The 26,917-nt window shown below is 40.6% G+C and overlaps 1 protein-coding gene and 1 long non-coding RNA gene across 4 annotated transcripts in view; one reads left to right on the plus strand and one right to left on the minus strand.

The window, feature by feature from the left end:
* The window catches only part of LOC147800179 (uncharacterized), a 62,404-nt gene that overhangs the window by 17,772 nt on the left and 17,715 nt on the right, over positions 1–26,917 (minus strand). For 2 of the 3 annotated variants that reach the window (XR_015428335.1, XR_015428334.1), the window contains one exon: positions 483–1,809. This is a non-coding gene — a long non-coding RNA (uncharacterized LOC147800179). Of the gene's footprint in view, positions 1–482; positions 1,810–6,057; positions 6,130–26,917 lie in introns of all 3 variants that reach the window. The other variant, XR_015428337.1, reaches the window with a different exon arrangement.
* The window catches only part of gucy1a2 (guanylate cyclase 1 soluble subunit alpha 2), a 44,017-nt gene that overhangs the window by 1,344 nt on the left and 15,756 nt on the right, over positions 1–26,917 (plus strand). Inside the window, exons 2-3 of the mRNA XM_022243231.2 lie at positions 24,394–24,464; positions 24,694–24,806. Of these exons, the coding sequence (XP_022098923.1) occupies positions 24,394–24,464; positions 24,694–24,806 (184 nt within the window). The remainder of the gene's footprint in view (positions 1–24,393; positions 24,465–24,693; positions 24,807–26,917) is intronic.

Below are 26,917 nucleotides of genomic sequence, written 5' to 3' on the forward strand. Positions count from 1 at the left end.
AAAACTAAAAATGATATCAAGACATAAATGATTCCACTGAGCAGATCGTGCACCGGCATTCACCATATAAAGACACTGGGCCTGGCTTTGAATATGATGGTATGGGGGCCTAACCTGCACTAATTCGGCGTGTATTCAGAATATTCGACCCCTGACCATTTACCCGAAAGAGGCTAGAATGTTCCTTACGGCGATACGATGCAAGCAAAGACAGGGCGCCGATGGGATATAGCTACAAACTACTACTGGCTCCCTATCAGGTTTCATCATCAACTTTACTGACGAAGGACGGTGACACTGTAACGCGTGATGCAGCTCTAATCAGTTCTCTAGCCATTAATCTTTTCCGTATACCCCACCCCCGAGTCTAGCGAGATGGTTGTTTTGCCTCTATCTACTCTCCCCCCCCCAACGAGAATGACTGGAAGATGTCAACAGAAACCCCGGCAAGATACTGTGTTTACTCCCGGGCATTTCCCTACCTGCAGCCTGTGTGTTATCGATGGATGTGCATATTTACTCGGCTGTGTAGGCATACTATAGAGGAGAACAGTACTCAGGCCTTACTCTGCCTGTCGGTATCGGCTGGTAGAACAGCTTCAAATCTGAGGATAATTCAAAGACTTCCCCGGAGTCGACTTTCCTAAAAAGAAGCGAAAACAGGAAGAAAACCATTTAACGTTATTACACACGCATGGAGGCATTCTAAATAGGTATGTGCAAAAAAACTTCATCGGTTCTAAAGCAACAGCTTCATCTCAAACAATGATTTTGGTCAACTTAAAAAAAATCACGTATTTTCTTAAAATTCACCCTATTTACTCTTAAACGTCGGTCCTCAAAATGGATCCTTAGAAGCCTTATTACCTATCGAGAGAGAAGGAAATAGTCATTGAAACTCATCAAGCTACTTACTGACAAAAGACCATAGCACTTGACATCACATCCTCGAACTATCTCTTGCTATTAATAAACGAGGCTTTTATGGCAAAATGCCAATATTCCGAATGCCAAAACAATAATCTGTTATGGTATTATGTGATATGGTAGACGGGATATAAGCGAGGCTCAAGCTGATAACGCTTTGAAGTGAGCGTTTTGCCTTGCATGAAACAAACTTGAATATAATATATTGAATAAGCTTTCTAAACTGATCTCTTCCAACGGAAAACAGACTTTAAAAAAGAACACAATGAGAGAGAGAGAAAAAAAAGGAGTGCATTCGAACCACAGACATCTTATCCTCAATACTGATCCTTTCTCGTATCCACTTCACCACGCCAGCCAGCCCGACCGAACTTCACTTTTTTACTTCTTTTATGCTCACAGAACGACATCATGATGCTGAAGATGATAATCCAGGTACCTATTATTATGTATTACCGGCATGCTTCTGGCAGTGGTATTTTGCTTTAAAAGACTTTACAGCGGTGGGTCTTCGGATTCAGGTGGACATTATTGTATCTTATGTAGCACAAAGCTTTTTTTTATGAATGAGAGTGCCTCCTGCATACAGTAAATAAACATTAAAGGGCCAATGTTTATCTCCTGCTTCACCTTTAACTGTGTGAATATTTGCTTTGCGAAATATTTAGTCCAACACTGTATCATACAGGAAGAATGCAGTGACAACACTGCCAAAGGGCTTTCGTTAAGTAATGATGCCGTCCAAGATATTCCGCGTTGTAGTAATACTTCAAATACTCACCATATCATCATGTTGGGCCCAGAAGCTGCATGCTAAAGTATGCACTGATGATGTGTTTCAAAGCTGCGGGCAATGTCCTCCATTACATCTTTTCTAGGTCACTACCAAATACAAAGAAGAAGAAAAAGAGACGTTTTAATACACAAGGCGTAAAGATGGCCAAAAATACAACTTTTCACGTTGCGTTTCGATACTTAATGGTCCGGAAGAAATGTGCTCTTGAAAATTTCAGCACTTTCGTATCTGGGTCAGATTCTGTAAATATTAAAGTGGGTTGATGTCTCATTTCGAATATGGTGCAAGTTCTAAGTTGTTTTGCTCTTTCTATTTATGTCCCTGAGCGACTGCAAACTTTGAGCTGGGTGTATGTTTTGATTCTTTTGAATTTGTCACATTTCTCGCGAGTTTAAAACAGCATACTAATTTAACAAAATCCCCGTATATGGAGCTTAATTCAACACTTGATAATGTCGGTACAAATTAAACTGTTACAAAATTGACTAGTGATGTGCACCGGATATGTAATATACATCATATTAGCACATCCATCATCAACATCAGCTATTTGGTAACGTTAAAGATGCACACCAAGGCCGCACAGACCCTGCAATATTCAACAACATAACTCTGCTAGTTTTTGAAGTATCGGAATATCGCCAATTACAGCAATGATGCTTTAACCATATGCAAATTGTCGGTACATTGTCAAATTGGATGTCTTGAAACGGTGCTGTTTGCATCATGCAAGAATATGAAGTGCTTACAATACACACGCTTTAACTTCACCTAAATCTGCATGCGGTGAATACTAAAATGTGTTATAAGGGGGAAGCCAGTTACGATCCACGTGCAAGGGTCCCCGTAAAAACCGGTCAGGGAAAGAAAAATCAGCAGAACAATAAGTTTTATGTTTGTACAGTGTTTAAACCCAATCTCTGATTTACATTGCAGAATAATACATTTGAAAATGCAATTAATGTTCTGACGTCAGACCATAATGGCTTGTGCAATACTCATGCAATTTATACCAACATTATTCATTTGTTACATACGTTTTTTTCATTAAAAAAATCTATTTTATGGTTAACGCGACAGCTGCATCCTCATAATGCGCTGTTGCGTCCTGGATGCATTTCAACCTCACAAACTCATTCCCAAGACCCAGTAGGAGCATGTGCCTTACCCATGCTCCAGGTCCGCATGACCAGGGGACTGAACTCAGCGGAAGAAAACATCATCATGGTGTTGAATAGAGTAATGCCCCATACATAGACCTAAATGCCTATACAAAGGGTGCAGAAAATTGATGAGGGCTTATTACACGCTGGGCACCAGGCGTGACTTACGATATTAGTGGAAAATTGCGATCGGTTGAGAGAGGTTGAAGGTTCTTCCCCTCACATGGAAGAGAACACTCACGGGAAAATCATGAATGACGAAAATAGAGTATTAAACCAGTTTTAATAAGCAATTAACTTTAGTGCTGGAAATCCAAACCATATGGTGAATTCGATGTATCAAAACTATATTGTGTACCTGCTCCTATTGTAAACTAAGCGAAAGTTGGAGTCATTTTTTTTAACGTTTGAACCACAGCACCTTGTATGATAGCCTCGTATCTTATTTCTGGATAACGGAATGACATCGTATGTTCGGTTTACGGACATTTTTGGGTTGAAGCATTGTGATAACTATGCTAATGGATGTTTTGTTTCGCCCGGAATGCTGTGTTATAGTAAATACTTTCCTCGCTATAAAGGTACAGAGCGACCATATCGAAAAAAAATCCCAAATTTTGTAAAATTCCTAAATTTGCAACAAAAATCTAATCAAGGTATGTACTGAAGGGTACACTACAAATCTGAAAAAAACCGCTTGTCTCACAATATTATTTTGTCAGTGAAGAAAGAAAGAAAGAAAGAAAATAGCAAACAAACACACAAGCAAACACACACACACACAAGTACAGGTAGTTTGTAGATCTGGAGTACAGTTCAACCTTTATTAGGGTCAAATGCGCCACTCACGTGGGAATGCTTCGTAAAGTAAGCTTTAATCTCTCAAGGCATGCCGATGGAGACGACAATCTCATTTGACGACAGATTTGGGTCAGAACTCCTCAGAGACGGGAGATTAAAATACACCTATATGAAAAATCCTTGCTCTTGAGAGCAACGTTTACGGAACATAGAGGAAAAATATGATTGGACAGCTGATGTAAACATATGACGTCAGCGAACTTAAAATAAGCCAATTATATCCTTCCCTTGATTTCCTCGGAGGTCTGAACCAATTGATGAGAATGATAATTCCAGCACAGTTTTAGTTCCCTATTTTATACCGAAACCGAGTTGCTTGACCTACGATACATGGGGAGTGTCTTTGCGACACCCTTTCAATCACATTAAGCATAATGCTTACGTACGTGCTATTTCAGTTTACGGACCTCACCAAAATGCGAATCAGTAATACTGTTATGAGATCGACGCTTACAAATTGGGTCACATGCGCGCTCCGATCGAACAATGATTTGAACTCGCTGCCACAGGGCACAGCCGCGAAGTGACCTATCTGAAAATAAGAAGTTACTAAATCCTTCGGTATACTGTCTTTCCTCCCTATTTGACGGCTGTCGGGACTATAGGACAAAATTAAAAAGAACGTTGAACAAGAGAAATTTATAGTAAAGGGCCTGCAAAAAGGGACCTGCCGCCAAGGCCTTGACATTGGGAACATGCATTTACCTGCACTTTCTCAACTTTGCGAACAAAGAAAAACTTGTATTTCATGCTGCAAACAAGATTTACATCTTTGTAAAATTTCAAAGAAGCCTGCAATTCAGGAAACTCCAAAAGGAGTCAAACCTCTCCTTCCAAAGTGCACACCTGGCCGGGCCCTGCGCTCCGGTTGCACATGAATGTTGATCTGCTACATGTTTATTCGCAAGTTTCAAATTGTCAGCCCGCTAGGGCCACTTATTGCAGCTGCCAACCGTCACGGGGCGTCAGCGGACAGACGGGGCATTTCTGTGACGACGAAAATTCTCATTATTGAATATCCGCATAAACCACTGATTTTTAAAAAAATCAAACTGCGTACACCTATTAGCCTCTGAATGAAGTAAACTGAACTTCACCTCTTTGTTTTACCCAATTAGTCCTTTTTCTACCTTAGTCCCCCCCCAAAAAAATCATGAAATAAACTAACGGTGCAAAAAAGGGTCGTGTCAACATCATTATGCCTGAATAAAGTAATTCTCAACTGACTCAAGATGTCCCTGAAACAAATAATACGTCCAATTCTGATAGCCTGACTTCGAAATTGTATGTTTCAGATAATAGACAGTTTCAGTATTCAAGTCATGGGCGTAAATCCCGGGGTAGGAGATATATCCCCCCCCTTGAGAGGTGGGGTGTGGGCTCTATTGAATCACCCCCCCCCCAAAAAAAACAAAAAAAAACAAAACAAAATCAAAGCTTGTCTTGAAAAATGTTTGGATTTCCAAACGACCAAAACGTTTCCAATATCACTAAAAGGGAAAGCAATTTTAAAAAGCCATACATTATTCTGATGTAAGATTCTGCATGAATTTGATACACATTACAGACGTTCATCTTCATCATGAACATTGCACCTACACAGTGTATATGGTAACCCCCTTTTCAAATTTCCATACCCGGGCAAGTCATCCGCCCACCTTTCCCCATCCCCATCCCCCCCAATTTCAAACACAGATTTACGCCACCGTTCAAGTTTATCTGTTCCTGTTCGTGCGTGAAACTGCATGACACAACACCGACACGGGTACGTATAAGGTTGAAAAATTTAGCTTCAGCATGACTCGCACGTGACCCAGGAGCGTAGCGACCAGGGTATGTGTAGGGGTGCCGCACCCCCCATAATTAATTCAAGTCGGCAAATAGAGCATCGGTCGGCAAATGAATATTGGTACATAAGCGATATACGTTGGCCGTCGGCATTGCCCTGGAAGCATGAAATGGAGCGTACTGCGGATTTCCATTTTACACGACACGAGGATGGCGAACAAGTAACAAGTTGGCAAGTTGACTCTGGCACACCCCCAAAAGAAAATACATTCGCTACGCCCCTGCGCATGACCGTATGTGATGACGCACGCAACACTATAGGTGGCGCTGATTTCTTCAAAAACAAAAAATTTTTGGATTCACTCTACTAACATTCAAAGGCGCTGCCATCTGAACAGATGATACATCAGGCGTTGTGCAAGTAAGAAATTGTATTTTCAGGAATACAATTTGGTAGCAATAGTGTGTGTAAAACCATGGCATGTTCCTTCCTCTATGGTAAAACTGAAACTTCATACGTACCGGTCCCGTACCATGTTGTTTCCATACCTCGTCGTCCGTGGGCCTTCTCCGCTTTACGTATAGCAAGACAACCTAAAGTGATGACGTCATAAGCGAAAAAGATCGTGATACGCACGCACGTTTTTGTTTGCCGAAACTAATATACTTGCACCCTACGAGTATAAACTTTCTCCGTGCACCTATCACAGCTCACCTATATCTCTGTGAAACAACGGGGAAATGAAAGATGTACAACCTCTGAGCAATTGCGCTTTAAGTGAATGCATATTGCATATAGCTTGACGAACCAAGTTCTACCTAAAAGGGTCATTCAACTACAAGCAGGCAGACACTTTCCAAAGACTTTTAAAAAATCATGCACGAACTGAACTGTTTAGGGTTAACCACAGAGTAAAGTATAACTATGTCCACGATTTTCCTTATTCTGACAGTGGAGAATACCAGTGGTAAATGGTTTTAAACAAATTAAAGTATAATAGGCCTATGTCCCTAATCGTTTACTCGATGATGATCGTTTTTTATGTACATGGTCACAGTGCGCGATGTGATTTCTTTGACGGCGATGTGATTTCTTTGAAGGCGATATGACCGTGAGGTCATAAGAGCACAATGACTCTCACAAAACAACAGCAATGTGCAGGTACAAATCATTAAAAACGAAAGATTTCTGCAGTCATGCTAGCCATTTTGGGAAACCAATGGGACTTTGAAGACGTCATTCTTCTCCATTGCATTTCGAATATTGTTCCTTGTAGTCGTTGCTAAAATGACTTGTACACTGAAAAAATGTGAGACATAATTTTTTTTCACGTGTCGTCCATAAAGATGCGCGAAGCAGCCATTTACATTTCTGCGCCTTTGTGTGGCATTTGTGTCGCCTGCAAAGTATTAAAAGTTAACACTAGATTTCAAACAACAGAAAAAAGTTTACATGTATTGTACACACATCGGCATTATACATTATACGTTATAGCTAGTATAACTCTGTTATTAAGAGGGTTTGGAATTGTTATTGGCGAAAAAAAGTCACAGTACAAGAAAAATACCAACGGTATAAACACAGGCGAAAAATTCCTACCGAATATGAACGCTTGTTGGCGAGTTAGCTACATGGAGAAGACACGGCATTATTTTTGGCGCCTAGATCATGGCGCGTGTTTCAGTAAACTCATGCATGTGCCTACTAACGTCTCTCTCGTTGAAAAGTTACCCCTAAAACGGATCAATTGTTGGCGTCAGCGGTGCAAATATTACAATTGTCTTCCCACAGAAAGCTTTCATAGATTCCATGTGTCAATGAAATTTCGGTTCCTCCTAAACGTCAATTTTTAATAAAAGGAAAACACATCCCTATAGGTATTCTAAATTTGTTGAGCGACGCGTATTTCGACTTGTTTACGTACGGTGTATACAAAAGCAATCGTGATGTGTACCCGAGGCTACGCGACATGACATTTCGAGCAAACGGAATGCGTCTACAATCACCGTCCATGCTATCCACAGGCTCAGCTGCGTTAGTGCGCGAAAAATGCAACAAAACATCGTTCCTCCGGTGACCCGTTATTACATTCAATCAACTGTTGGACTGGCAGTGGTATGGTTCTCCCATTAAAGTGATGCTCGATGGAGAGTATGAGAACACGGGTGTTTGTATGAAGAAGTTTGCCACAGAATTATGTCGCCAAAACAAGATCTTCAGTAATACATTTTAAAAGGCCAAATGTATTTTTAATAATGCATTTCTGGTAAATGTATACATGTTTCCTATTTAGCCCATACGTCTTCAATTCCATTTTCCTGTTTTAAAGAGCAAAAGTGGAACGCTTTGGGTTTCTATGACAATTCGCATATTCATGAGCAAAAGTGTAATGTTATACCTAGAAGAATCCCTTAACCCTTACAGTCCTCAATCCTCCGATTTCAGTATGACTTTACGTATACAACCTAGGGTTGGGGCTAATCACAGTTATTTTGGCACTGAAAGTTGCCATTTTTAAATATTTGTTTCAGTATTTGCTCGCTGCATGCCAGTGTTCAAAGTTTTCTCAGTTTTTTTTTCAATAAGGAAGGTTTTGGTTCGAAGTTTGAGCAGAAACGCCCCAATAAACAGTAATCTTCTCAGAATAAAAACCACAGTTATACCTTCATTTAGCAGGAAAAGCATGACAACTTTCAAATGTTTTAAGACGCCTCCGCATTACAATAAAATAAACCCATACATGTGTAATGTAAGAGCAGAATATTGAACAAAATGCCTCTCTTAGGTTCTTTAAGCAGAGGTACAGATCAAACCATTTCCGTTGTATTCTCTGCCATACATTAATTAACAACCTGGTGTATTTTTAAACCATTTTTGACTCTTTGCATATGTACGTCTTTATTTACTGTCATTATTACGGAGTTTGCTAATGCCAAGTAATTATGTACGAATATTCCGGCCCCTATTTCAGTCCAACCGTGCAAATGACCTATAGAACATTTATAGATTCATAATTATGCAGGCATGCGCAAAAATGGCCTTAAAGGTAAGAAGTGTGAGCAGGCCATTGGAAACTTACAGGGGTGCGAGTTTGATCATTTCTCTCAGGTTTTCTGTCTTTTTTCATTTTTTTTCTTCAGAAAATCCCATTAAACCGTTTTTACTATCAAACAGCAGGAAAGGAAACGGAATTAGATATGGCAATTTCGTGCGCACAGGAAAAATCGCGATTGTAAAGTCTTTTACAGAGCAATAAAACTCCCACTTAGAAACTATTAGCAAAAATGATTTAATTGGATTTTCTGAAAAAAATTGGTCTATTGCTACATACTACTGCTGACACAACCCTGTCGTCATTTTTATCACCTCAATACCCCATGTCTGTGCTCTACTCCTCCTTTTCATATGCCGTCACTTTACAAACTCGAAGCACCACTCACAAGACAGCCATTGCAATTATCATATTTACTGTCGTTACAATCAACTATCCATGCATTACCACTGTGTCGATCTTGCGTAACACTACCAGAACACTTCAACACCATAAGGTGAACAATGAACCAATCTATGTCATATTTCACACTAGGCAACGTAAATTTATTTTGCACGCTTTCATGCATTTTCTTGCAATTTTTCTCTTTTTTCCTATCGCACGGTTCATCAAGACAACAAAACGTGAATCTCACGGACCAAAACCTGACCTTCGAAGCTGCGGGCATTGACCTTATGCTGACCTAGGAGAGAAGACACACACACAACGGCATCTGGTCCAAACCTTTAACAATGATCTCCATCTATCATTCGTGCATGATGCCCAACGGGTGCATAATTATTATGCATGATTCAAGATTCAAGCCACCGCACTTGATAGACGTGTTATAATTATGGCTTCTTTCATACCGAATCAACGTGAAGGGGAATAAAATTACGTATTTTCGCCAATTCCATAGGAAATGCAATTTGAATGATATAAAGAGACGTAAACTGAACTGTGTTTTCCGAGAAATTAAATTTTCAGTCAAATGGATCAGGAAATTGAACTATTGAAAATGATCATGCCTTCATGTGAAACCTTACATTGTGCCTTCTATTGATGACGATTAAATGAGGTAAAGGAAAATTGAGAGAAAATATTATGTTTTTAATGATTTTTCCTCTGCAGGCCAGATGTATTAAATTGTTTTTTTTTCCAGGTGACTAGACTGGATGTACTAACTGTGCACAAGTGGTCGTTTGGACATTTTTAAAGAGGATTTCGTATTTTCGTTTTGTTAAGTGTTACTCACTTTCCCCCAAAGGCTGCATTATTGTCACATGAAGCTGTAACCACAACTCAGAAATGTGATCGTGACATCACGGAAAAACACCCTCTACTGATCCGTATAACTGAAGAGGGGTCGACATGTTCTAAAAGTATTCTAGAGTTACGCTAGAGTATTACCTTTATCCAAATCAAAATCAGTTGCGGAGTACATGATAGATGATTTCAAAAATTATGGAACAGAGGAAATGGGGCACCAAGCAAGTCATTGCTGCAACGTAATCGTAAGGGGAAGGAACTGCACAACATTTTAAAGAAGCTTTTACGTATATGCAAAATACGCAACCGACAGAGGGCGCTAATATCAACACATTATGAAACTGCATTTAAAAACTGGAATCAAAGAGTTCATAAGATCGTGCCCTCTGATCCCATATGACCCTCTCCGATGTGACCTTGTCGCAAGAGACCTTTGCTTGGTAACGAAAATACGATTCAAGTTTTAATTAAATTGTTTTTGTGTTGCTGGATACGGGAACGATGCCATTGCTACGTGGCAATCCATAACTGCTTTAATATCATGGGGGAGGGGAGGCGAGTTCTTCATCGTGACTCCAACCCCGGCTCTGAGACGGCCGTGACTGGTCGGTAAATTGAATGAAAATATAGGAGCTCGGGGTAAACAAACACCATCTCACCTAATAATAAAGATCCTTTTAGAGTAAATTTTCTGGAGCGACGCAGTACGTTTTTTGTTATTTTTTAAAATAAAGTATATTTTCTGATCTGGGATTGTTACTTCCAGTGGCTGGGTTCACTTTGGGTGATTGGGTCAGTTCTATTGGATTAATAATACGGTTAGTGTCGAAAGACTGAATAGTTCATTTACTTGGCCTTGGTTGAACCTTTTTGGTGTGGCTACACTGTAAACTGTTTATCCTGTCAATAGAAGAAAAACCTCTAGGAAACAAGGCTTTTGCGTATCATGTTGCTGCTCTTATCTACTCGTCAAGCTTCTGGTAGGCTTTGGTGTCAAAATGGTTGTCTGCTGTATTTCGAACTTTTGCTAGTATCTGTAAAATGTTAACAAAAGTGCAGGCGTCGTTTAATTGCAACTCTTGGATAATCATTTTCATTGGAACGTGAACTTCAAGATGCAATGAAATAATTGTAAAATAAAAAGGCATAAAATTACTTGAAACACGTGGTTGTTTCATTACATTCATTTGGATCATTTGGTAACGAGGAAATTTATTTCAAAGTACGTTTATATGCAGGTTTTGGAACAAAGTTGAACATCGTGATGTAAATGCCCCGCCCGGTTAGGAACCAAAAACAAAATTTACCAAATATTTTGATGAGCATTAAAGTATTTACTGTTCTTGTTATTTGTTGATTTTCTTTTATTTTCAAGCATGGGCGGCCAACGCTTTCCTTCCATCCCGCCATCATCGGCGTTTACCTTGCCAATGTCAAAGGTCGCTACAAAGATGGGTATAGAAAAAATAAATACATCATCCTACAGGCAGGCTAAACTTCGTTTTATTATTATACGTGAAACCGGGGTCTTCAGACGTAAGTGAAAATGCTAATGTGCGGTATGGGAGGTGATGAAAGAGGGGTGTTTGCGTCAGAATTATGAAGTTTCTTTGTGTGCCTCATATCACCATTTTCCCGCCAAAAGCAGTCAATATCAAAGACGCGGGAGGCCAGGCCGAGGAAAAGTACTATCGATTTTCGCTTTAGTGCAGGGGAAGTATGTCACTGCACAATGTGGTTTAGATTTCAGCTCACCGTCTATATTTAGATACTAGAGATGCTTCTGCTAGCAAATGTCTGTAAAAGAGGGTTATGCGAGGCCAATCGGGGAACGGATTTGCCTTTGTTGGTGTTTGTTATCTAGAGGAATTTTTTTCAATGCAAGGTGGAACCTCAGTGGAATTAAAATTGCGCTCTAAAAAGCTCGGTTTTGTTGTTACTCTATGAAAACAGTGCCACACTTACTCTTCAAGAAATGAGGCATGCACATGGCGGAAATTAATATGACGGTGAATCATCCCATGATTCAAAAACCAAAAAAATCCAAAACACAAAACAAAACAAAAAACCATCGGTGTTAAGATGTTCACGGGGTATAAAAAGGCCCTAGCCTTAAGGAACATCCCAAGGCTCACTCTACAAGACGGGAGTTCTGAAATGTCTGAAGGACGTAAATTCCCAATCAAGAATGGCGGATAATGTTTGATCTCGTCACTGCATGATACGATAGAGTTTGGCGATGAGATATTAACAACGACTCATTTTGGGCGGGATTTGTTTTTCGTCTAGCGGTATATCTCTTTCATCTGGGCTCAGCCAATTTGGCAGTCATCTCTAACACAGCTCAGTGACGTTACGAGTTATGAGAAGAATCATTCACCTGGTCGCCCTGCAGTAAACGACGCCATGCGTTCGCATTAAAGTAGCTTCAGTGAGCGCCCAAATGAAGCGGGACACTGAGTACCACACAAACTGTCAAACGATAACTTTTGGAGTTGCAGCAAAATCGTAATTCATTTCTTTTAATATTTATAAGACTTGAACATACTATTGAATATAAGATTAGATAAGTAGCCATTGCATCGCCTCATACACGGATGCTTATATTTGGCTATAAATACATTGAAATTTCTACGCGGTGAAGCAGTTCACGAGGTTAAGTATATATTCATAATTGAATGAAGAATTCACACTGCTCTGCAGAGTGGACTCATCCGAACAACTCGCTGCGTGGTTCGCTGCATAATCCATTTATCAATCTGTTGATATTTCGTTTGGATAAAAGAGTCATCCCACTTTCTGATGGGATAAGCCAATCTTCGGATGACGAGGCACGTTCAGTGATTATCGAGACAAGCCGTGCTGAACGCCTAACGATAAAGCTCGGGCAGCTTGTTTTCACTCACGTTGCACAAGCTATATACACTCTCTACAAAATTACAAGATCTCAGATCTAGTACTTGTAATGAGATACAAAAATTGCTGAATGTTACCAGGAAGAAAGCAGGTGTTCAAAACTTGAAGTGTTGAGAAAAATTGCTGTCATCAGCTTCACGGCCTGTTAAATGGGAACTACGTAGTACGCCTATACGATATCTCATTAAAATACTTGCTTTTCATTTGGGGATGGTCCAGTCTGGTTGTTCCTGGTACAACACTGGGAAAATGTACATTAACCCAACAGTCCTCAGTCCTCCAACAGGTGAAGGATTGAGGACTGTTAGGGTTAAAGAGCACCTTAAGGAAAACAAGTCTTCTCTGATTTTATCTGTTCAAATAAATATGAAAGCATTCTAATTGAATGTAGTGTAATTTGTCTTCAGAGCTCAACTATAACAATCTTAAAAGTTTTTTTCTGTTCATGCCAAGATGCAAATTCTGAATGTAGATTGCGTCATTCTTAGAAATAGAGAAAACGAGGGGGAACGCTCGCCCTGTGTTCGTAGTGGATAAACCCTTGTGCATACCAAACAATGTTTTCTCAGAATGACGCAATTTACATTCGGAATTCGCATCTTCGCACGAACAGAAAGAGCCCTTTTAAGCTTGTTATAGTTGAGCTCTGAAGACAAATGACTCTGCATTCGATTTGGATGCTTCCATATTTATTTGAACAGATAACATTAGAGAAAACGTGTTTTCCTTAGATGTGCTTTTAAAGTTCAGGTAACTTTCATTTAATTCACTCAAGATAAGTAACTTTGTAATTGGTCAATTTCTTTTAAGGCCGGATGGACCATGGAGAAATGGTTGGACCATCGGCTTGAGTCCTCAGTCTAATTGAATTAGCTGTCTCGAGTGTCCGGATTTACCCCCGGCAACCGATACTTGAACTCGATGTACGTGACTCAAGAGGTTTCTCGGGGTAATGGTCAAGCAACTCGTGAAGGGAATACCAAGCGGGCACTTTGTATTATGGTGGTCATCGTGATCATCATTCCGCTTGTCAGACTAAGTAGCTCTGGACAGGAACACTGGAACCAACGACCCAGTGGGGCGCCAAGAATAGAACGGCAATGATGTCAAGATTCGGAATGGTACCCCACATTGCATTAATTTTTCTGACAAAATTCCTCCGCCTGATGATATAGACCCTGCAATGTCTCGACTGTATATCACAGTTTTTTGTGGGCCCGAATGCCACTATTCCGACACTCAGTAGAAGCAAACTGATTCTTTACTTTTATCAGATTTACATTTAAAAAGTTGGCTGCATGCTCCGAATAAATGAAGAGCAATGCAAAGTACGCTGTGTCCGTTGAATTTCTATTGCACGGACGTTTTCAAAGCAGATGTCACGTATTTCACATAATTTTGTAGCCCAATACGCAATGATGGCGGTTTATAAAATGAGGACAAAATATTAGGATATAATGGCCTTTCAATTTCTCAACACAAGTCATATTCAAAGATCAAGGTGGTCCATTTTTCATCGTTCGAGTTACATCCTCCCCTTCGAGAGAACCTATTACATCGATGAAATGCTAAGCACCGCCATTACCTCTTGGCTCAGATTCTCAATTACTGTCCCCAAACAGTTAATCTATACGTACTTGTCCCGTATTTGCAAAAAAAAAGTTAAGAACGTGACCCGAAACAAGTTCCTTTATTGCACGGGAATTAACACGATCAATCATATTTTCCCCTTCCCATTGACGCGTGCTACCTGCATGGGGTATGTTTTCCTGCCAAGAATATCATGCATGTGTAATTCCAAGTGGATTTGATTGTCTGGGTAAAGGATTACACGGTGTGACCTAAATGTCTTTTAACCATCGTAGGAACCGTTTGAGTTGCAGTGGCTTCTTAAAGGGCTCGTATGGAGTCGTCACAATCTCCACTTGGATACGAAGACTTTTTTTTAGTCACAGTCTTTGATTCTTCGTGGAAAACATCCACCTAACTAACGCTCTTCTGTTCTGAATTAGTCCTAAGTGCAGTCCATACAAGCCATCAAAATGAAAAAGAAAATATCAAATTTATTGTAAAGTACTCTTTGGCCAGAGGCAACGAGTTGCCAAGCAAACGGGTCGGGCCATTTACACCACTGTCGACAGGGAAACCTTATCCACGCGGCCGCTGACCGTTTCAAAAGAGTACCGCTCTTTTTCATAACCCGCGGTATAGATCCCGTCAGTATAAACCAACAAACACTGCATTGGAAATCAAAAACTTTTCGATTGAGCACGATCGTGATCGAGATCGAAGTTTCTTCCCTGCGTCGCTTTTAATGGGAGCCAGCCCTCCCAAGAGGATTTTGGCCGGGACACCGAGCCCCTACTCAGAGGGGTTCCCGCGGGGAGTTGAGGAGAGGAAATCTGCCGCGCCTCCACTGCAAGTGTAAGCGATACGTTAAGCTGGCACACGCACACTTCTTGAAGAAAATGGTAGAAACAGCAAAAACCGTCGCACGAACTTGAGAGAGAGTAAACACTACTGGGAATCTAAGGGTGTCTCACTTTCCACAAGTTAAGGGCTCTCCAGCTCCACACTCGGAGCACAATCTCACAATCTTCGGCATGCAGGAGCAGCTGTAACCCCAGTGACTTTCCAAAGCGTTGGTTTCTTGTATCGCACGGGGAATCAATTTTCCTAGACCGTCAATAGTTCGATTAAAAAAACTGATAGAGTTAGGTACGTGAGCGATAAGAATGTCACACAAGGCTCGTTATAGGGGTTTCCTTGTTGCTTTGTACTTTTGCCGCAGAGCTGGTGCTTCTTTCATTAAAGAACTGCTAAAGCTTACTGGGCTGAATCCTCCGATTTCTATGTGTTTTCATCATATACTCTAAGGAAATAGGGGTTCCGATGAACCACACACACAAAATGCAGTTTTAACAGTAAAAAAGGAACAAGAAATGAATTAAATGGTAGCTTGCTTTTAACTGATTGAAATTCTCCTGTATGTCGTGCAGACAAGAGATAACTGTATTTCTAATAGAGATATCTATTAGAAAATTCTAATAGAGATATCTCTTATAATAGAGATACCTCTATTTCGGGATTATGTCAACTTTTCACGCCATACTCCTGCTTGTAACTGCTGCTTGAACAGAGATACCTCTATTTCGGGATTATGTCAACTTTTCACGCCATACTCCTGCTTGTAACTGCTGCTTGAACAGTAAGCTTTTAGGTATTGTTACTTTCCGGTAACTGGAATGATAAAACAGGCAGGAGGAAGAAGACAGCGCGTTGATTCAAGTTACAACCATTTGCATTTTTGCTTCCACTTTACTTTGCAACAACCTTCTTACAAGAAATTCATGGGTCCTTTGACATTTCATTTTAACGTGACTGTAACATTGTAGGCCTACTTAGTTCTGATTAGTCGTCTGAAATTCCATTATCCTAATATGGTTTACAAAAAGTGAACGTTTTGTTCCTAACTTGTCGAAATGCGAGGCAGTCAACCCTATAGTCCGTAGCGACACGTGGGCAAGGCCGTGAACATGATACAAAGTGCACGGACTAGGACGAAATGTTTCTGTCAAATTAACACACGTCAAAAGTCTTACTTCTGTAAAGTTCATACAATAAATCTTCCCCTTATGAATTCCGTCTCTTGGTTTACCTTTATTCCTTTTGACGGGGAAAAGGTCATAAGGCGGGAAGATCACAGGGACAGTGGAATGTGCTACTCGTGGTATAACGCCTACAGGAAGACAGATTAACATCGTCAGGCAGCCTCATAAAGCAAACCTACTACACAAACAGACAAAAGTCCCGCTCAATGTAATCGATTTTGTCCGATCGCATCTTCCCTCATCCACCAGAATGGATCGAAATTTTTTTAACCCATCAGGCGGAACGAAATAGCCCAGCAACTTTCCTCACTATTGGTGTCCTAGAGTATTATAGCCCCAGTCGTGAAGCAATAGATGCATTACAGCTTCAAGACAGATGGTCCGATAATTCTCAGATTTATCTGTTGTGTGAAGTTGTAATTAGGCAGAAGTGCAGGAGGGGGAGGAAAAAATCCACCCGAGGTACGAAAATCTACACGCTGTAACGCCGATGGAAAACAAGTAGATATACAGAGGGGAGAATCGTGGTTATCTGGCTGGATGGGTCGAAGGTTTCTGCCTGGGTGGGCATTTCCCCGATGACTTTGGTGTTAATGTTTGCTTTGAACTGACCCGACAGAGTCAAATTTGAGGTTGACCGGTTTTTGTCCGACAATAGAGAGATCAGCAAGAAAGTTAACTTGGCGATTGTTGTTGATTACACCGGAAAAATACAGCGTTGGACATGTGTAAAATCTCAACATGAACTTTTGACGCGCTCTCCTTTACAAATAACGGTGAATGTTGGATTTATCTGAAAGAAACACAATTTTATGATTTTTTAAAATTAACTTAAATTAATCTGTTAATTCGTTCATATGTGGTTCAAACAATGAGATAAACCCAAAGTGCTGGCACTAATGCTACGTATATAAAAGCTGTTTGTAAGGAATCATGAATTATCATTCATTAGACTGAGGATACATTTATTGGGGGTATCAATCACAAAACGTTTCTCGAGTTAGGTGACCAAACTCAAGTTCCGGCAAAGACATAATTTTGGGGGGTTTTCATTGTGATTAGCATTGCGTACAAAAAGGAAAATATTCTGTGGATATTTTACGGAGTCTAGAATGGAGACCAACGCCCTACACGGTAAAGAATAATAGAGGCGCACCAATGCATGCGCTTTGCATTTGTGTTGCTGTTTGAGTGCCCATTAACCGTTGCAGATAGTACTGATTGCGGTTCAAAACAGGATATTAAAGGAAACTGTGAGCGTTTGGGGAAGGAAGTGTATTTATACCTTCCTTCAGTTTGTGCACTACGAGCTGCAGCAAGGAAAATTGTGGACAATAATTTCTTGCCGATAATCTGTTTTGAAAAATCTGTTCTTACAGTAGTTGCCTGCAATGGAATCTACACCAAGGTCGATGTCGCCAAGGAGGAGTTCGCAGCACTTTGCTTCTGACACATCGTGAGCCCCGCAATGAAACAAAATTACCAATGCTAAATCAGGCACGTACGGATCCCTATCTAAATGGTATCTTGGCCATCGTCACTTGCCCGCCGAACTTGACGCACGAAATCGTATTATAACGTTCGGCGTAGCCATGTGGGCGAATATTGTGATAACCGATTTACAGATTGGAGTGTACGACCAGCGATGGGCTGAGGGTTTATTGGTTAAAGGTATACAACAGAACTTGACAGCGTACCAAGACGGTTTCGAATTTGATGTCCCCAACTAAAGTTACGTAATATACGAATATTTTTTTCTGGTTCAAATAACAACAAATACAGCAACCGATAATTTGAAATAATAATCACTAACGTTCTCAATAAAAAAATCCTTTAGGCTGTATGTGATCTGTTTTTACAGTTGTAAGAGCCCAATTCCAAATCGGTTATGTTGCTCCAAAGGAATAACATCCGGGATTTGCAATGTCTTATCTGGACAGATCTGAGCGGGAAATGAGGTCGCAGTAAACCATCTGCGGTCGTAAAGTTTGGACGTTGCAATCTAAATTGAAACAGCAATGATTTGGCATATGGCATCGTGACAGCTCTAGATTCATATGAAATATTGGACAATGAGCGGGAACGAGAGTGCAAAATCATCCACACAAGTATCCAAGTTGACTTTATGCAAAAGACCAGACGTTGGGGTCATTGAAAACAGATACATGTTTGACAAAATGTTAGTTCATTTTAATTGAAAAATTTCAAGACTAGACGTGATTCGTAAAGTACATTTTACAAAGAAATTTGTCAACATCGGTACAGTGAGGTGTGCCATTGAAACGAAGTCTTGCAGTATTAATCAACCATAAGTCTTGCAGTATTAATAAACCATAATCATTTAAATAATGTTCACCCAAATGATCAGAGATAAATTGGGTTTGCAAAAGGTGGTTAATAATTAATCTCTCACGGCAAGGAATAAAATGTATCACAATTTTTAGCTGAGCTAAGTCAACAGCCCCGCCAATCCGTCGACTCGAATCTATACCACTCAGTGGTTTCGGAGTTTTGATGTATACTCCAAGCATAAACCAGCCGTAAGGGAAGAGGAGCCAATATATACATTGATGTTGATACAGGCAAGGCAGTTATTACCCACAAGTCAAAGTGTCTACCAAAGCAGGACCTGTCGGTGAATTCTTATTTCTTCAGCTGATCATTTATCTAATTTCCCTCAGGACTGCAGTTTCCCTTTTATACCGTGCGTTTCCGAATAAAACCCCTTTTTTTCGGAAAGAGGAGAAAGTAATACACCGTTTCACAGATGCAACTTGTTTTGTCTGCTCAGAGCAAAGTATTAATTAGGCTGAGTCAGTCAGGTATCATATGTCGGTAGTGGGTATATACGATGTGGCATGACAACAAAAGTTTTCTTTGACACCTTAAAAATTAGTTATAAGATTCGCCGCCGACGACTTCCCGCCAACAGGCTGTTCCGGTAGTTTACCTTCGCAAAGGTGAAGTTTGGGTTGGAGAAGCAGCACCCCTCTGATTGGCCGACGAGTGATAGATAAAATCCATCTCGGGCCGACGCAGATTCAATTAATTTTGATATGACGGAAATTGTTCTCTGATTCAGAACGCAAACACCGATCCTCTCGACGTTTTGCGCGGGGGAAATAAGAAGACCAAAATAAACCTGGCGCCATTGTGAAGGCAGTACCAAAATCCACAAGTCCAATTGCCGATAATGGACTTACACATCCAGAAACGGGAAATCTACCCGGCAAAAAACGACTTCTCAAGGATTTCCGATTTTATAATTTAATCGCTCTATCTCTCTTCTCGAAAATTTAATTACACGAGCACAGGAGCTTGGTCGCGTACTGCGAGAGAATTGCGCACTTCGGAAAGCGCAGTGGGTTTGAAGAAAACCGAACAAGTTGCTAGGCCGGTCGTCGATATATTGTCAAGGAGCTGTTGACGCACATTGGTGTTCACAGGTTTAAGATCACTATCTGAAAACCTTTCCGTTTGATAGTGTGCAAGATTCGTTCTGACTGCACTCCTTTACAGTACAGTAGATTATTTGCAGTCTTCTTTTGGTCCAGAAATTATATGTACGAGTATGATATGTACGAGTGATTGGATTAAATCGAAAAAGGGATTCAATAAAAAATCAGTCTGAACTTTCTGGAGACGGCATTACAATCTCAGGTACGCATCGAAACCATTTCTGGTTAACGGGTCGACTCTTCGCAGGTTGGATGTGAGGTAAACCATAGTGACAGCGCAGGAAGTAACTCGTCCCCGAGAGGAGGACTGTGGTAACCCCACCACTTGTAGCAGACACTGAAAGAAAAAAAGTACGGCTTGACCTTGCCCCATGGGGTCCAGCCGATTCAGATATTGCATCGAATTCACTTTCTACGGAAGCTGCTAAGTGAAATATTCGGTTTATTCGGTCGATTACGTATTCCACCTGATCATAATGAGTCCCGTTCCATTTGGTTCCACATAAAGCACCTGCGAGTTAATGCAATCATCGCGCGCAAGGAAACTCAGAAAAGCGCACGGGTAATCCAAGGAGACTGCTACTCTAAAGAACGGCTGAATTTGCCCCCGTACAGGTCTTCCAGCTTGCACCTCAAAATGTATTCACCTCCGTGTACTCGAACATAGCGCTTTTGCAATTTCTAAGAGAACCGATAGAAATTTTGAGAGAATGGACTCTAAAACGATTAAAGTGACTAAAAGTGTTAAATTACTCTTTTAAACATGGGCAGAAAGTATTTTTCCCGGATTGAATACATTTATGATGTTTTCGTGGGTAATATAACTTAAAAGGGAGACAGCGAAACCTGTTATTTTGAGCATTGTTCGTTTCATTGTTCCCTCAGTGTTCAAACTGTCTATCACACATGGTCTCCAGTAGCATGCTGACTTCGGAGACAGTTCTCTTCGCTGTGCGACATCCTAGCCTTGTACGATATCTCATACGAAATTAATAGAATCTTGAAAATAGTTGCTGCTATGTAGCGAATAAAAGAATGAAATCATTTATTTGTTCGTCCATCAAAGTAGCCTGAAGATGTACGCGTCTTTGTTACCAAACCCGCACAACAGATATTATTCCAGCAGAGAATGAGAGAGGAAAGGTCATGTCTAAACCACAGATTTACACAAGCCTGTAAGACTACGACAACAGAATCCGTATTTATTAATAACCAGGAATCCCTCGTTGTGGGCGTATACGAACCCCCCCCGCCCGAAGGTTCATTGTGAGACATTTCTATTCAAAGACAACCCCAGCGATGATCGTCTTTACCTCCCTCTCCCTTGTTTTCATTCTTTTCTCCGTGGGTGTAGCATTTCACTGAAATCATTTTCGAATCAAAAGAGAAACTACGTTCCCAAACCGTGTGATCGTGTTACAGACGACGAAGCCGGCTGGTGTTTTGTTGTATCACGATCGGCAATGTTAGTGTGGATACGTCATATGAGAGGTCCCTCGAATACGTGTTTGATAGGTGTATGGAGCCCCCCTGTGTAACAGATCTAGGTCAAGCAAATTTGTAGTTGGCGGTTTTTTATCTGTTAGCCTTGTGTCTCCTGCTGGTTGATCAATGGTGAACAAAAAGCGCGGGTTTTCCTTTTGTTAGTGGATCATGAAAAAAGACACTTTGAAGAAGATTCAGCAGTCTGGCCGTCAATCGATGCGATATGACGGAAAAATATGCACCGGAGGTGAATATTGGTTGACAACATTCTCGCACTGCGATGGCACGTTATTTTCGAAAACATGTTTATGGCCAATGTCAGACAGCAGGTCGTGAAGGTGACTCTCCAACCATGAACAGTTCGACTGTATCAGACTGTTCATCTTGCATAAGGACGCAAGACCAAAACGGGAAATTGCCAAAATTACGCAGTTACATAATATTCTAAAATATTTATAATCGAGAATTAGCAAAATCGATTGTAAGTTGGCCAAAATACTCTTGTATGGATACTTAAGTCCCTGGTGAGATAACCTGATACGCAGGTGGTTTTTCTGAGAGTAAGAGGACCAGTTTTCATTTTACAAACGTTTCCCGAAACATTCACGGGTCTGGAAATTTGACCAGAAGCCCCAAACGTGACCTTGGATGATATGGAGTGACTATGGATCACCAATCAGACCAATCAGGCGCATGCATTTAACGGGAGATCCGTAAAGAGCACGAAACTCAGAACTCATCCTAGAGACAAAATATTAATTTGTTACACTACTTTGACAATAATCACAGCTTTTCCTTGATTTAACCATAAAGACCTATAATAATAAACATATTGTGTTATGCTGACCTATTTGATACTAATAACATTATGTACAAGCACCTGTGTGTTAGATTTGTAGGGTGGAGCATAAGAAATATATGTTAATCAAGAAACCTAAATTTCATTTTTAAAAACTACGTAATTAAACCCTACGCTGTCCACAGTAAGGATTTTTTTCCTTCCTTGCTATGGACTTGAAATGAATGGCCCATCAAACACTTTATAGTTAGCGCCTCCATTTTTTACGGGACATCACTAAATGTGACCTGTGAGTAATGCCCGTCAAATCAGATTACGGTTGAGCAAATTTACTGGCAACTTTCAAAACACTCCCCATTCACGGGGCGCTTTAGCCGAGCATCTGCAGCCGGAGCTTGAGAGTTGAACGCTGTGAGGTTTGCAACTTTGCTGGCTTGATCCGATGCCCCTGCGGGAGTATAAAACTGGAAAAGATCACAAGGTTGTTGAGGCGCGAGAGGTAAACCTGTTCCCTTGACCGCTGTGATGATATAGTGCTTTGGCCGAGACATCGGTCATTTCCGTTCACTCCAACTCTGTCTTACAGGTAGTGGCAGCGTCTCACTCTTGGTGCTCTATCCACACGCATTTTGGAAATCGTAGAGAATGTATATTCAAACATTCAAAGATATCTCTCGTTTTCATTGTAATAACTATGATGACTTCGACTTTGTAAACTGATCGTTCTTCGGGGACACGGAAACTTTTTTACATAATGTCTATGTTTGGTCGTTGGATTATCAATGTTCAATTCATCTTTATAAAGAAAATCACCTCTGATGCCTAGCGACTTTCGAGCATTTGATTTTTTCAGTAGTGTTCGGAATTTTATAGGAAAGCCAATCAAAAGACGGTTAACGAGTATTCCCATAGGAGTGCTTAACGTAACCTACAAGTATTACCGTCACTCGGTGCAAATGGTACGTTAATCGACGGCAACGTGCCCGTTAATTCCCCGTGGTACACGTGAGCTAATCAACAAGATTGACTCGCACTGTTGCTGATGGAAACTGATCAAATAAACTGCAAGACTTGGCAGATTTGCGCTGTTGTATTAATGAGCATTCAATGGGAAAACCTGCGGGTTGGATGCCACTTATACTTGACTCTATCCTGGAAATGAAATTAGTTTTAGTGCCAGCGTGGTAGCCCTTTGCATACTTGTTCAATAAGCGAATGGTATTAAAACAAATCAACTATGCCAAAGAAATTTATCGCAGTATACAGAATTTGGTTTACTTTGGATAAGGCAAGAGGAAAGATCTTCAAGAAAAATGGTAAATACACATAGTATAATTCACACATTATATTCAGACTGTCAATCTTACAAAGACATAATGATTGAAGCGATCGAGCGTGAAACTCCAAATCATATTTTCCTTCGTACCCTTTTCGTGCTGTTCTGGAGATTCACCCCTCTTAAACCCTTGGGGTTTTCCCACTATAGCGCCCCAACGCACACCTGGATCAATGCAACAAATTGACTTCATCACGCCTTGTTACTAACGAGCAATACGGGCGTTTGTGATGGAGCCACTAGGCCTCGTGGGGATCTGCGTATGTTTCAGTTTTCGCGCCAGTCAAACAGAAATCGCGGGGAAAATTATCGAATTGGTTGCATTTGACAAGAAGCGTGAAACATATTCCACCCTCGGCCATTTCAAGATTAACTTCATGCATTTATGGAGCAGTAGTAAGACATCTCAGGAAAATGATCGTGCTACCTGTAGACCTGCACTTGTGAAGCGATCGAGCGTGTAACTCCAAATTATAATTACCCATAAAAGATTTCCACTTAATGTTGTGAAGATGGTTTCTATGCCCGTATTCAATTCCAAAATAAAGTATAAATATTAGAAAATGCTATTTATCAAACACTACCAGAAGTTTTAAAATGAAGACTCAACTTCCTTACCTTAAACGATATTCTGACAGAAGTTCTGGGGCTTTATATAAACGTTATCCCTCTAGGGCAATACATACATGTATATAACCATATAACTTTGAGTATCACGTTGTAATGTGACAGCGTTATGTCGTACACCTTAAGATGAAGTGTTTTGCTAAAAACATGCAGTTTCTTAAGCTAGGTCAAATATCGTGATTTTAAGCGAGGCCAACGAGCAATGTGCTGGTCACAGATGAATATACCAAGATAAGACTACAAAGCTTAAATGAAGCGACCACCTAATGTTGCATTAAAATTCTGCCTTAATATTCATTTTAACAACAAAACTGTTTCTTTTCAGATGGCTCTTGTGCGGCAAACATTGCACCGAATTGTGTGCACTCATGGTAGAACAGACGTTGATAAATTCATGTAAGTAAACACAACCCCAAATGAAAACGCTTCCACACTACTTAAAAGAGGTATTATGCGAATTTGTACATGCAGCTTGTGAACTGGAACAAAAACGTTTCGAAATATCGAGAAAACCCTATTTGTCTCCCTCGAAAAATTTAAGGTTACTTACTAGTATTGCTCTGAATTGCGCTTAACATAATCTTATTTTCCTGACTGTGTCCTTTAACCGTCATTTTTTTGACAGAAAAACGTTAGGGTTACATGACTTCCAGGTCGGGGATGAGGAGGAACCAGAGTATGAACCGTTCGACGAGGGTTATGTATGTCAAATAACACACAAAGCAGCTTCCATATTAGGTAAGCATGCTCACCTAAACCTCCCGAAAATCCTTTCCTAGTCCATGCTTCATTCCTGTTCACAATTACTCTTTATTAAAATTTGGTTCACACCATTGCTTTTTTAATCTGCTTAATTAGTGAGCAAAGTTGAAAGTTAATACCAAATTATCTTGTGTTTCTCCCTGTATTATTAGGATTCAACTCCTTAGAGGTAAAACTATGTTGGTGAAAATGAATAAATTTGAATTTCCAACATGAGCACGGGTGACTTTAGAAATCAAATGACCAATATTGACCGCTAAGGAAGTATCTCTGTAATCGGTAGTTAGAATCCCTCTCACTGTACAAACATCGGCAAATATATCACTGGTCTGCAAGAGAACTACATGAAGATGCAAATGTTTTTCACCCTATAGCTGTTTTTGAAAGACGACTAGTGTGTTCAAACTAATTTGCCCCGCAGCGCGTGGTCGTTATATTATGCTCATCAAAGAAAGTGCAACCTTCAAGTAGCACGCTCTTTTGCAGTTAAGATCCCACTGAACGTCAACGACTCCCGTCAAAAAGATAACCGTTTCTCGGTGCTTTCACTTCGAAAGGAAAATACTCTGTTGATAAATCATCTTCAGTCTCCAATGCCGTTACGCGAGTCTGGGAGGGTCGGTAGGGTGCCCCAGTCCACGGTGGGATCTGGCGCCTACGCGGTGCGGGGATAGAATCGGTTTTGGACCGCCGAGAACGCGAGGAATGTCGCTGAAGATGCTAAGTACTCTGAAGTTACCTACACCCCAACTGGGAAGGCACGAGCCAAGAGTCTATACATATAATCTTGTGTGCCTACTCTTGAACATCGTCCCATTTAAAAGGGCTAGCTGCTTAAATATGACGTAAAACGTCACCTCTAGGAGATAAGCTGTTTGAAACAATAACTTTAATCGGGTGGATTCTCTATGGTCATGCTTTGTTATAAATCTTTATTTTCGCCATCGCATGGTAATTTACAGAATCTGCAAAATGTGTAATGACTGTGATCACTGTGAAGTGTGAATGTGATGTGGAACTTGCAAGGAAGCAGGAGGCATACCAAAATACAACAGTCGAGATCAAAATAATCTTTTAGTCCTCTGTTTGTTAGTAGCCAAAAGGTTTGAATGGATGCATATTGAATCCTCGATTGAGTTTAATTAGAAATAGTAACCAGGAATTCTGCAGTTCTGTTGCTTATCAAAGAACAGTTTTGAATACTTTTGTGTTTTTTATGGATGAAGGAAATAGGAAACATTTCAACCATTGCAATTTTAAAGGATCTCTCACCTTTAAAATCTCAACCCGAACAAATTTAAAGGACAAGTTCTTTTTCTTGGATTTAAATTTCTCAAATATTGAAGAAGCTTCGCTTGGCAGCGTATCTGGCAACCTGATATTGACTAGTATCAGACGGGCAAAAGGCGGACGTGCAGATATGCCTGAATAAAGACTATCCTCGATCGTCACTAAAGCCTGCCTAGCCACTCTTTGCACACATTTTAAAAATGGGAAGAGTAAAGGATGACGCGCATTTTCAGCGTCAAATGACGTCATTAGGAGACAATTTCACTCTGGGACTCTTTGCACTGCAGATCATATCTACGACTGAAAATCCTTGAAGTCTATGCTTGTACCAAGTATAGGTATAGCCGCGCTACTGTATTATCTTTGTATCGATTGAGCAGGGTATGCAAGAGGAAGATTGAATTTAGAATAGAAACTCACTGACCCATATTTCAGCAAGAAAGACTGCTTTCATTTTTGATTTGGGGATTTATAGAATCCATTTATTCATGATCTCCCTGTTCAACCGACAGGTCTGCCTCCCCTCTTGTAGAGAACACTTGAACATAGGGCATATAGACAACCTGGCATTTCGCCCGCCATCAGTGGATTGAACCTTCCGTTTTCATTTAATTGGCGGTGCCGAGGGGGAACATTTCAATATTGGTGTCATGCGGTCTTCCCCCTCTGTTCAGGACAGTCTCTGGCGTGTTTATAAGACCGACAAGCGCTTTGGTTAATCGCAGTCTAGTGGCACGAAGCACAGGGAAGGGGCGAGAAAACAGAACGTGACTTTCGCGTCGTTACAGGGAACGCTA

The sequence above is a fragment of the Acanthaster planci genome, linkage group LG02, assembly GCF_054643075.1.
Source record: "Acanthaster planci isolate LZ-2023a linkage group LG02, COTS_SCS, whole genome shotgun sequence".
In the NCBI taxonomy this organism is placed as follows: Eukaryota; Metazoa; Echinodermata; class Asteroidea; order Valvatida; family Acanthasteridae; genus Acanthaster; species Acanthaster planci.